The sequence below is a fragment of the Danio rerio genome, chromosome 16 (genome assembly GCF_052040795.2).
Source record: "Danio rerio strain M-AB ecotype USA chromosome 16, GRCz13ab, whole genome shotgun sequence".
Taxonomy (NCBI): Eukaryota; Metazoa; Chordata; class Actinopteri; order Cypriniformes; family Danionidae; genus Danio; species Danio rerio.
Window position 1 is genome coordinate 8,024,547 of NC_141036.1, and position 13,102 is coordinate 8,037,648.

The following is a 13,102-nucleotide window of genomic DNA, read 5'->3' on the forward strand; positions in this document are numbered from 1 at the left end:
GCGGGGCTGCGCTGTAAATACCTGATCAGTGTTATATTCAGCGTCCCATTAAATGTTTTCAGAGCGGCTCAGTTCACAGGAAAACAATATTAACCATATGAACAGAGCTTGTAAACCAGAGGTATTCCCCTATTCAAACCTCTGTCATATAATTGCAACATTTTTAATACAACTCATATTTTAAAGATTGGGTTTAAGCATTCAGATTTTACATCAGCGCTTGTTTGCCTCCCTTTTTTAGCATTATATGTATTTATAATAATTCTGTCTAAAGTACAACTTTACTGGGATTTTATTTTTAAGTCAACCAAAATAATTCAATTAATAAATCATCTAAAAAAACAATATTTTACCTTTGATTCAATGTATTTTAATAAATGTTTAAATTAATATTAAAATACTTTTCTTTTGTTTTTTTAACCATGACAAAGGCATTTTAAAAAAGTTTTCTACTTTGTACTAAAGTAAAAAAAAAATCTATATTAACCATCACCGGCCACTTTATTAGGTACACCTGTCCAACTGCACTTTAACACAAAATTTCTAATCGGCCAATCACATGGCAACAACTGAATGCATTTAGGCATGTAGACATGGTCAATGCGATCTGCTACAGTTTACACGAGCAACATAATGGGGATTTAAGTGACTTTGAGTGTGGTATGGTTGTTAGTGCCAGAGAGGCTGGTCTGAATATTTCAGAAACTGCTGATCTACTGGGATTTTCACGCACAACCATCTCTAGGGTTTACAGAGAATGGTCCGAAACAGAGAAAATATCCGGTTAGTGGCAGTTATGTGGGTGCAAATGCCTTGTTAATGTTAGAGGTCAGAGGAGAATGGCCAGACTGGTTTCAGCTGATAGAAAGACAACAGTAACTCAAATAACCACTAGTTACAACCGAGGTATGCAGAAGAGCATCTCTGAACACACAAAATCTTGTAATATCTGGCAACACATGCAGGGCAGAGACTCGGAGGTGGAGTTTGAACCTTTCCACTAAGGTGTGCCTATTTTTTATTTTTATTTCTTACGTATTGTGATAATTTGCACAATATGTCAAAACGTTATTTGTCTAGATAATAGCTGTATACTGTATTTGAGTTGTGTACGATAATTATCGTCCAAAAACAACAATTATGAGGTTCTGGTACGATACTTTGACATTTCCAACCTGAAAACACTGGCCACCAGTCTGTAAGGACAATGTTATTTTGTCGTCCAATAACCACATGAAATGACGTTGATATTTTGTTGATTGTAGCATGTGCTGAAAAGTAACCAAAATCCATTGTGGAGCCAACGTCATATTGACGTCATATACTGACATTTATTCATCAATATGGCAAACAAAATCCACCATCTGATAGACGTCATATTGGTAACATTCACACATTGTCAAGCTGTAACATCATTAGATGTTGATATTTTGTTATTTTTAGGTTGCGTGGGAAAGTAACCAAAATGCAACATCTGTTCGACGTTGGACAATGAGGTCAGCTTGACATTGGGTTCTGACGTCGACCTGGTTTTCTTTACAAACAAAATGCAACATCCCACAACGTTGGGTTACGAAGTCAATCTGATGTCATGTTGAAGTCAGAAGACAACATACTTTTTTTGCACCGCAGAAGAATTTGGTAGAAAGTAAAAACATTTATTACTTTAAAGTTTCTGTTTTAATTAAATACAAGTTTATTCGTATAATACTTTTCACAATAATTATTGTTTCAAAGCAGCTTTACAAAAGGTGTTCCTGTATGCATTATAATCAAATTCAGAAAGATTAAGGCTATCAGTTACGATAACTTTATAATTACTAACTTTAAATTATTAACTAGTGATTAATAGCTTTTAACCATCAAAGTTAATATATATATATATATATATATATATATATATATATATATATATATATATATATATATATATATATATATATATATATATATATATATATATATATATATATATAACCTGCAATTATATAGTATGATGTCTATGTGTACATGTTCAATGAAGTTTATTTGTGAATTGTGTTGTCCCTGAAAACTTCGATGGTTCCCATCATCTCTAATAATTTTTTGGATCCCATCAATGGCGCTGCACAATCCCCATAGAGGCCTTGGGAAGGGCAAACCCAGGTGGAAATAGAGATTAAAGAAAATAGTTAGCGCAGCTGTTCCTCATAATGTATTTGAACAAGAGATTTAAAATGTAATATATAAGTGAAGTAAAAGTATTAATAATTATATTAATATTAATTTAAAAAAAATAAAAGTATTAATAATTGTAATAAATTTTCGAGATGGGCCGACCCAATCAGAGGTTACGCAGACGTAATCCAAATCTGGGAAGAGTGTCAAACAAACAGTAAGTGCAACACAAGCTAATTGTCAGAGATGGACCGTAAAATAGGAAAGGCGGTGCCGAAAAGCTCTGAGAAAGCAAAAAAGTGCTCCAAAATCAGATGCTGCCAAATGCATAAAATTAACTGAAATGGTCACAAAAGGGAGCAACGCAGTGGGTAGCACTGTCGCCTCACAGCAAGAAGGTCGATGGTTCGAGCCTTGGCTGGGTCAGTTGGTGTTTCTGTGTGAATTTTGCATGTTCGCGTGAGTTTCCTCCCGGTTTCTCTCACAAGTCCAAACACATGTGCTGTACGTGAATTGGGTAGGCCTAATTGTCCATAGGGCATGTGTGTGAATGTGTATGTATAGGGGTTTCCCAGTGATGGGTTGCAGCTTGGAGGGCATCCGCTGCATAAAACATATGCTGGATAAGTTGGAAATATATGAATGAAATGACTGTGTGTATAAATGTGTTATAAATGGGTTGTTTTTGTTCCAGTCACATACATTAAATGTTTAAATATCTATTACATACGGTACTGCTTATATTATTTCACCATCTGTACACCAATATAAGTAGTGAATGTGCGTGTTGGTGGATGGGGCTGTGTCGTGGTGGTAATGTGGGCTGATTTTTAGACCCAGTCCAATTAAAGATACTTTAATCTACTTTTGAACTGACAGAGTGTGTCTGGGCCTCGGACATTAAGCTATTCAGGAGCCAAATATGAGAAGGCTCGACCTCCTTTGCTGGGAACGTGAAGGTGCAAACTATCAAAATGGATCTTTTGTAAACCTTACACATTTTTGAAAGTCATTTTCCATACCAGCTTGCAAACACCTCCAAAAATCTTTTTTTTTTTTGGGGGGGGGGGGGGGGGGGTAAACTGACCCTTTAATAAACAACAACATACTAATTGCATTTGCTATATGAATGCAAAGACACTGACGAACAAAAAATCCCAAACAAATCCCCAATTGCGGAAAAATGATAAACAGCTGTGCTGCGTTCAACTGTGAGGCGCGTGCACGCGAAGGAGTGCCGTTTGTCTGAGCCAGATTACTGTACAACATATGCACGATAGCCTATGCTGAAGAATCCATGTAAGTTTTCGGCCTTTTATATTTACATATTTAAAATGTTTCAGTGCGGTACCTTTATTTTGACTCGCAACTTGGTTGTGACATTTTACGTTAAACGTGTATAAGTTGACGCGATTGCTATTGTGAAGTGTCGTTATATATGAACGCTTTTTGTTTTGTTTTGCTTTTTAAAAACATCCTACAAACACTGAGTCTGCTTTAAACCGATACTTCATTATACAAACCTGACTGACACTCGGACACTTGTGCTGCTCTGCGTTTTCTCTAAAAAACTTCGCTCTTCTAAAGTGTTTTCTTTCGTTTTTTCTTTAAATGTGACACTTCATGAGGAAACAATAGACACACTGTTAAAAACAAGAGGCCTGACAGGGTAACAGTGGCTAGGTGATTAAAACATTTATTCAGTGTAATAAAAATGCTAAATTTAAGTTCTTTTTTTCTTTATACCTTTACTGTGGTTTTTGTCCCAACTAAAATATAACATCTGGACCTCAAAAATACAATACATTTACACATAAAACAAGTTGCTTATTATTACCCCATGCAAAGATCATACGAAACCAGTATAAAACAAACTGAATATTTTTTTTGTCTTCTAAAAACCTAAAGAAATGTTAAGATAAGTGTTCAAATTTCAGAATACATTATCATACTTGTAATATTAAATGACTATATTGCATTGTATGAGCTAAAATTGTGTTCTTTGTGTACAGAGCTAGAATAAAGTCATTATCATGACTGAACTGATGTAAGACCATCATTAGCAATGACAACACAAGAGCTTTTGGACATGGTAAAATGAATTAATTTGGGTGAGACAAAATGGGTAAGACAGTGGCTAAGGGGTTTGCACTGTCACGGTCACTGTGTGAAGTTCCGGTTGGGCCAGGAGGTCTTTCTGTGCAGAGCTTGCATATTCTCTTCATATTTTTGTGGGTTTGCTCTAGGTGCTCTGGTTTTTTCCTATAGCCCAAAGACATGTGGTATAGGTGAATTGGATAAAACTAAATTGGCTAAAAAAATGATGGGCATATTTATGGCCACATATGGGAATATGTAGATATTGTAAATTTCATAAAAGTTCAGAAAATTCTTGGAGACAGAGATGTTATAGACATAAATGCATGCTAAACTTCAGTGGTTAGAGGTTTTCAGCTTTCTTCAGAATATCTTCTTTTGGGTTCACCAGTAAAATTAAACTGGGGAAACCAAAAGCACTCAGAGGAAACCCAGACTAACACAGGGAGAACATGCAAACTCCACATGCAAGAGCAAATGCTTTCTCGCCCAACAACTTGAACCAGCAACCTTCTTGCTGTGAGGTGACAGTGCTAACCACTGAGCTACCGTGCCACTGGAAATGATGTATTCTCTTTTTCTTAATGGCCAAACTATCGAAATGCAGCCGTTCACAGCAATTAGCTCAAAGTGAACACAACTGGACTGACTGCGGCTTTCCCTCACAGCCTCGTTTTTTATTTTAAAATGTCTGCCGCATACATAAGGTGTATAGGAGCAAATTTGGATAAAGCCTAAGTCCTAAATAGTCTAGGGCTGTTTCTCAATATGTGTTCTTCAGCGATCTTGTAATGTTTTTATGCAGAGTATATATTTTGAAAAGGAGAAAAACAATAAATGTATGCTGTATGTTGTATGAATGCTGTAATGTTTAAATAATATTCCATTAAAAACATGTGAGGGTCATGTGACTATCAGGAAGAATGCAGCATTTCATTCCTCACAGGACGCGTTCTCTGCTCTCTTGGTTTCCCGAGTTCGTTCTTACGAGGACACCTGGCAAGACCGGTCTTCACAAGAACGCAAGTCCGTTATCTACATTCTTGGAATTGAGAAAGAGCCTAGGACAGGGGTCAGCAACCCGCGGCTCTAGAGCCGCATGCGGCTCTTTAGCGCTGCCCTTGTGGCTCCCTGGAGCTTTTTCAAAAATGTTTGAAAATGCAAAAAGATGGGGGAGGTTAATATATTTTTTGTTTTAATATGATTTCTATAGGAGGACAAACATTTTTAACGTTTTCAAATGCTGTCAAAGTGTGTAGAATTAATATTTAATTTCAACATTTCTGTCAACAAAGATTTGCGTCATAGCCTGCGACACACGTTTCTATCAGCAGGGCGGGATGCCAGGCAGGTGGCTGTTGTAAACAAACCAGGAGATAATAAAGCATGGAAAACCGTTCAAAGATGCTATGACATATTAGAACACCTGTTTGCAAACTTTAAAAACAAAACCAAAATAATACAAAAAAATAAAGATATACCTTTCTCCACTAAGACAGTGAAGGAAAGGGCTATTAAAATGGTAGGTAACATCACCGATCAGCAAACCAAGGACATTAATTCAGTGCCAGCATACTCAATTGCCTGTGATGTGACCGATATTCAATGCGCTTTTATGCAGGTATGTGAACTCTGATGGGCCGCAAGAAGAAATGATCAAATTAGTAACACTAAAAGACAAGAGCCTGTGCTGAAGTGTTTTAATGACAACAAAATAAACACCAACCACCTGATTTTAGTGGCTATTTAATCATGAAGGCTCATTATGTATTTGTAGCCAGCTTAGTCATTTTGATAGTAGGCTAATATAGCTAATATAGATACATACAGCATGTGTATCTTTTATTATAAGGCTTATATAAGGCTTTACATTTTTTGTGGCTCCAGACATATTTGTTTTTTGTTTTTTTTGGTCCAATATGGCGCTTTCAACATTTTGGGTTGCCGACCCCTGGCCTAGGAGATATATAACAGCAGGGATCAAGTAATCAAGCCCGTGGATTGTGGGAAATTGAGTCTTAAGTGTGTATCAGTGGTAGTAGTAAATTACTTGTTCATTCATTAATTTTCTTTTCGGCTTAGTCTCTTTTATAATCAGGGGTTATTAAAGACAGCGGAATGAACCAGACAGCGGAATTAACCACCAACTTATTCAGCATATGTCTTACGCAGCGGATGACTTTCCAGCTGCAACCCAACTCTGGGAAACATCCATACACCCTTATACACGTTAGACAATTTAGTCTACCCAATTCACCTGTAGCGCATGTCTTTGGACTGTGGGGGAAACCGGAGCACCCGGAGGAAACCCACGCGAACGCAGAGAGAACATGCAAACTCCACACAGAAACACCAACTGACCCAGCTGAGGCTCGAACCAGCGACTCTCTTGCTGTGAGGCAACAGCACTACCTTCTGCCCCACCACATTGCCTTAAATGACTTGTTATCCTAGTTATTTATAAATTGTAGTTATTTGTAAGTTATTTGTTTTTGCAAACTAACTCGTACGTCACTGCCATACTTTTTATTTTATTTAATTTTTTTTATGCGAAGAAGTCCCACCTCAGGGCGGTTCAGGATATAATACTGTACTTTCTGCTTTTTTTTTAGAGTATCACAGGACTTTCACAGATTGACCTGATATAACCAAGAGACATGTCAGAGACACAAGTGTCTGGTAGGTGAATTAACAGTCTATTTAATGTGATAATGCTACATGTAAAAGTTAATCTTTCTTATACTTTAAACTTTTATTGTGTTTTTATCATAATGACAATTTAAAGAAATATATGTTACAACCTAAAAATTACAACACATTTAAACATTTAATAAGTTACTTATTATTATACACTCACCGGCCACTTTATTAGGTACACCGGTTCAACTGCTCGTTAACGCTAATTTCTTATCAGCCAATCACAAGGCAGCAACTCAATGCATTTAGGCATGTAGACACGGTCAAGACGATCTGCTGCAGTTCAAACAGAACATCAGAATGGGGAAGAAAAGTGATTTAAGTGACTTTGAATGTGGCATTTTTGTTGGTGCCAGAAAGGCTGGTCTGAGTATTTCAGAAACTGCTGATCTACTGGGATTTTCACACACAACTATCTCTAGGGTATAAACACAACTATTCTCTAGGGAAAAAATTCCAGTGAGTGGCAGTTCTGTGGGCGCAAATGCCTTGTTGATGCCAGATGTCAGAGGAGAATGGCCAGACTGGTTCCAGCTGATAGAAAGACAATAGTAACTTAATTAACCACACGTTACAACCGAGGTATGCAGAAGAACATCTCTGAACGCACAACATGTCTTACCTTGAGGCAGATGGGCTACAGCAACAGAAGGCCACACCGGGTGCCAATCCTGTCAGCTAAGAACAGGAAACTGAGGGTACATTTCACACAGGTTTACCAAAACTGGACAATAGAAGATTAAAAAAACGTTGCCTGGTCTGATGAGTCTTTATTTCTGCTGCTACATTCGGATGGCCGGGTCAGAATTTGGTGTCAACGCCATTTAATAGAGCATCTTTGGGTGTGGTGAAATGGGAGATACACATTCATGAATGTGCAGTCGACAAATCTGCAGCAACTGCGTGATGCTATCATGTCAATACGGACCAAAATCTCTGAGGAATATTTCCAGTATCTTGTTGAAACTATACCATAAGGGAATAAGGCAGTTCTTAAGGCAAAAGGGGTCCAACCGGGTACTAGTAAGGTGTACCTAATAAAGTGGCCGGTGAGTGTATATGTGAACATTTAGATAAGGATCAGTTTACAACATGCACAGATCATTCCCAACCATGTCATGAAGCACAAAGTGAAGTTTAAGTTGTTACTTTATTTATTTAAAAAAAACAAAATTATTGTCTTCTTAGAAACTAAAGAAATGTTGATAAGCTGTGTTAATATTATGATCTTAGCATACATATATTATAAGTTTACATTTGTTTTATGGCCTAAAATTGTGTTTTTTGTGTACAGATTTTGATGATTACTACAATTATAACGAAACTGAACTTGTGTCACCACCATGCAACCATTCCAAGATGAACCTTTCAGTGAGGTTTTCCTTCCCACCCTGTACAGCATAGTGTTCATCATTGGCATCATTGGAAATGGTCTGGTCGTGTGGGTCTTCATCAAATATCGTCAAAAATCCAACATGACAGACGTGTGCCTCCTCAACCTAGCCTTATCTGACCTACTCTTCCTTGTGTCACTTCCATTTTGGGCTCACAATGCCATGAATGAGCGGACTTTTGGCAAGTTTATGTGTCACACCATCACAGGTCTCTTCATGATTGGTCTCTACGCCAGCATCTTCTTCATGGTTCTCTTGACGCTTGATCGCTATGCCATTATCGTTCATCCCAACTGTATGTTCTTCAGAAACCGCTCTGCAAAATTGGGTTTGGCCTTGTTGGTATGGATGCTCAGCCTGTTGGCGTCCTTACCTAACATCATTTTTGCCAACGAGAAATTTGATTTAAACCACAAATCCTGCCAACCTGATTTTCCTGACAATACATCCTGGATGTCCTTCACTTACATTAACATGAACCTTCTGAGCTTGGTTTTCCCCCTGATTATCATGATCTTTTGTTATTCCCGTATTATCTCTACTCTATTCAGAATGAAATCAGAAAAAAAGCGCAAACTGGTCAAACTGATCCTGGCTGTGGTAACGGTTTATTTTCTCTTCTTTACCCCATACAACATTGTCATATTTCTTCTGTTCATGCAGAGAATGGAGTACTTCTTTTCTTGCGAGTGGCATAATGATTTGAGTCTTGCCATGCAGTGGGTGGAAACCATCGCCTTGAGTCACTGTTGCCTCAACCCAATCATCTATGCATTTGACAGTCAGCAGTTCAGAGGAGCAGTCAAAGATCAGTTTCCATTGTGTTTCAGGCGATACGCAACTGTCTCTCAACAGGCATCTGAAAGAAGAAGCTCAATCTTCTAAAGATCTTCTGAATATTCGACCACAAAAATTACATAAAGCAAAAATGTTCCTTTTAGAGATTTTTATTTTCCAGATTAAATGACCTTACCTTTTTACCAACCCTAAGTTCCCCATAGTAATGAACTTATATCGAGTTCACTTTTAAAGTTGTCAATTTAGTTAAGAATAAGCTTGTAATAAAAAATACACAACTTGATGTTAGCATGTATAATACTCATACAATAGATTTGATACAAATATGCAAATTATAAAAATAACTTGTCATAAGAAGTTCATGTGGGTTGGTTTTAAACCAACTGTTCAGAGTCAAATATTATAATTGTTTTTTTTTTCAGTTTTGGCTTTTTGAAGTCTTTCATCAAGTATTACATTTCAATATTCAATAAGTCAACTTCACTATTAGTGTTTAACTCTCAGGCTCAAATTAAGATTTAGAAACAGGGAAAATCTGATATTTGGGGAAAATTATCATATGGGGTAGTACAATAGAATCCTGACTTTATTTTTAGAGGGACCTTCACATGCAAGGCGTTCTGGGATGTTGCAGATTTGCAACATTGGCCCAGTGTGGTAATTAGACACTGAGAACTGAATATGATATGAACAATAACTCTTTATATACAACTTTTCAAACAAAGTAACACATTGTTTTTTTTGTGGCAGAACAACAACAAAAACAATATGGGATCCAAATCCAATATCTCAAATCCTCATTGAGTAGGTCATGTTTCCAAGCAGGCCCGGCCCTAAGCAATTTGGCACCCTAGGCAAGATTTCAGGTGGGGCCCCTGTCACATCGCAGTAAATTCCACTGTATAGTCATAAGAAACTAAATAGCTTTTTGATCGACTACTACAAGCTGGGAAAACGTCAGATAAATATGCCAATGCAATTAACATTAATGCTGAAAAGATTTAATATTTACGCATTTGCTTGAGGAAGGAATGATGGGGGTAGATACATTACTACTATTTTCCATAACATCTATGCCCTTCCATAACATTAGCTGATGTCAAAACTAACAGATAGCACTATAGCTGTTTATTGATTAGCAATCTGTCCAACGTTGGATGTAAAAAATATGGGACAACAAATAGCTTCAAATTCTAGAAAACATAGCAAACATTAGAAAATCTTGACAATAAAATAAAAGGTTTAGCCTATTAAAATCAATGCCCTATCCAGAAATTAAATAAAGCTATAAAATCTACTTCACTTTTGATTGTATTTGCATATTGATTAAAGTTACTATAGTTATTTAGTGAAGAGCAGCTAGTAAATCTCTCATTGTGATTTGTTTGATAACGGAGATGTTAATGTAAGAATGCACAGATCCATAATGAAGCAGTCGACTACTTTAATACCTGTTTGTGCTCATTTAAGAGAAAATTAGTTGTGTTTAAAATAAAACACGCAGGACGGAGCCAAAAAAAAAAAAAAGCACTTTTCCGACGGTCCCTTACTAAGACCTCCGCTCGGCGTGAGCTCTCCCGGCTGAACGCATATTGGCGAGGGCTTAAATGGAGCAGTGGTCGTAATGTTGAGCGAAAAAAAAAAGAAAAAGACAGCTGTGAAACATAAACAGCTTTTCCTTTTTGTAGGAAACACACTTTAGATCTTTTTAGGGTAAGAGGTATTTGAGAGTAGTTGCCGTCTATCACTGAACGTGTCAGGAATACCGAAAACAAAACCAACTTAACCGCTCTCATTTGTGGCGCCCCCCTGGATGTACAGCGCCCTTAGCATTGGCCTATACTGCCTATGCCATGGGCCAGCCCTGTTTCCAAGTCACTTTATGCGGTACTCCAAGAAACAGTTTTTGTCTTTTGTGTCATCTGGTGTGCAAGTGGGGAAACTGTTTGTTTCTAATGGACAACCAAGTCCTGCAGTGGTACTTCTGGGTAAAAAAACTCATAAAATATGTATCTGGAGTAATAAGGTAGTTAATTTTTAACTGTTGCAAATCTGCAGCGCCTGCCTTGAGAGGGTTAATGGCTTCTAATATTTTTTGTAGATAATTCAAAAAAAAAAAAATCCAAAACTTATTTACCGAAGTTATTATTTACCGACTTATAACCACATTTGTGTAACTGTTTATCTTTCTGTGCTCTCTGCAAAATATATGTTGCACAATCTGTACCCTATACATCCTGAATGGCTTTATTTCTTTTAATACACCATTTTCAGTCTTCATAAGTTTTAGTAGAAGAATTGTTGTGGTTGATTGTTCATTTCGGGTGACATGTTGGCTCGGTGGTAAACACTGTCGCCTCACAGCATAAAGGTCGCTGATTTAAGCCTCGGCTGGGTCAGTTTGTGTTTCTGTATGGAGTTTCCGTATGTTCTTCCCGAGTTAGCGTGGGTTTCCTTTGAGTGTTCCAGTTTCCCCCACAGTTCAAAGTTGTGCGGTGTAAGTGAATTGAACAAACTAAATTGGCCTTAGTTTTTGTGTGTGAATGAGTGTGTATGGATGTTTTCCAGTACTGGGTTGCAGCTGAAAGGGCATCCGCTGCTTGAAACATATGCTGGATATGTTGGCGGTTCATTTCACTGTGGCGACCCCTGATGAATAAAGGGACTAAGCCGAAGCTAAAAATTTGGTGCATCTTTTTATCAATTGAGCAATGTAATTGTTACATTTTCATAACTCTGACAAATGTTTATTAATAATCCTATAGAAATGAGCACATAGTCATTAACTTGTGCATAGTGCTTCATAGCAGCATCACCACTGCCACTTATGTTGATTTACATTTATTGTATTATATTAATTGTATGATTGTGTTAACTTTTTGCATTTTGTATTAATTTTAATTTGTAATTTACATTTTGTATTATTTTACTACAGTACATTTTAAAAGTTGTTTGAGGTGTGGCTGCATTCACCATCTATCATCTATTCTATAATGGTGTCAATAATAATTTTTTGTGTGTGTGTGAAAAACAGTATAAATACAGACATTAATTTCCCTAATCCCTACAAAATAAAAAAATGCTATTCTAAAAACATTTTTGTTGTTTTTATTTAGCTAAAAAATGGAAGAAAAAAAAGGCATCAAAATAAATATATATATAATATTGTTAGACAGAATGAATTACAATATGGAGTTAAATATGAGTTAAAACGAGTACATCCTCTTTAAAAAGTAACATTTTAAAACATTTTAAAACAATATGCCAATGGAAACAGACAATATTCAAAATGTTGTCAAGACTGTTTAATACATCTGATATCTAAAATATATGTTTTACATGTAACATAAAAATAAGGTTAACAAAATAACTTAATTACTATTTTTTTGTTTTGTTTTACTTAAATTAAGGTGGAGAAAAAAATTTGTATACAAAAAAAAAAAAAAAAAAAATATATATATATATATATATATATATATATACATATATATATATATTTATATATGTGTGTTTGTGTGTCTGTGTGTGTGTGTGTGTGTGTGTGTGTGTGTGTGTGTGTGTGTATATGTATGTATGTATAAATAAATTTGGAGAAAGAAGCTTTTTAAAAAGAAGGAAAGTCTTTTTTAAAAGACAACACTGAAGAAAATACCATGTACTATTATAATATAATACTCCAACAAAAAGTACTGCTAATCTGTTATAAACATCCCATTTTGAAAGTCAAGTTAATTTATTTATAACATGTTAGTATTAATATGTAATATGCCAGTCCAAAACTATTAAAGTAACTTAAAGTAATTTCACCTAAAAGTGACAGTTTCAAGAAAACAAATATGGTTAATTTATTAAACATTCTGTAAAGTAAACTATTAAAAGTGCTGATAATCACCAGTCTATGATTGTAAGAGTTGTATTGTCGTCTTTCAGGTTGTATTTCAGCTTTGTCTGCTTTTTAA

General features: G+C 36.1%; 1 protein-coding gene across 2 annotated transcripts; it reads left to right on the top strand.

Moving 5' to 3' along the window:
* Nucleotides 1-10: 10 nt before the first annotated feature.
* Nucleotides 11-12,227, top strand: LOC147840125 (C-C chemokine receptor type 2). Of its 2 annotated transcripts, XM_087286654.1 has the most exons (3): nt 3,035-3,456; nt 6,867-6,933; nt 8,246-12,227. In XM_087286654.1, the coding sequence occupies exon 3, from the start codon at nt 8,295-8,297 to the stop codon at nt 9,228-9,230; it is 936 nt and encodes a 311-aa protein (XP_087142780.1). In that variant the 5' UTR covers nt 3,035-3,456; nt 6,867-6,933; nt 8,246-8,294; the 3' UTR covers nt 9,231-12,227. The 2 variants fall into 2 exon arrangements, with proteins under 2 accessions (XP_087142782.1, XP_087142780.1); XM_087286656.1 differs by lacking the exons at nt 3,035-3,456; nt 6,867-6,933 and adding an exon at nt 11-815 and having other exon boundaries at nt 7,466-12,227.
* Nucleotides 12,228-13,102: the final 875 nt, after the last annotated feature.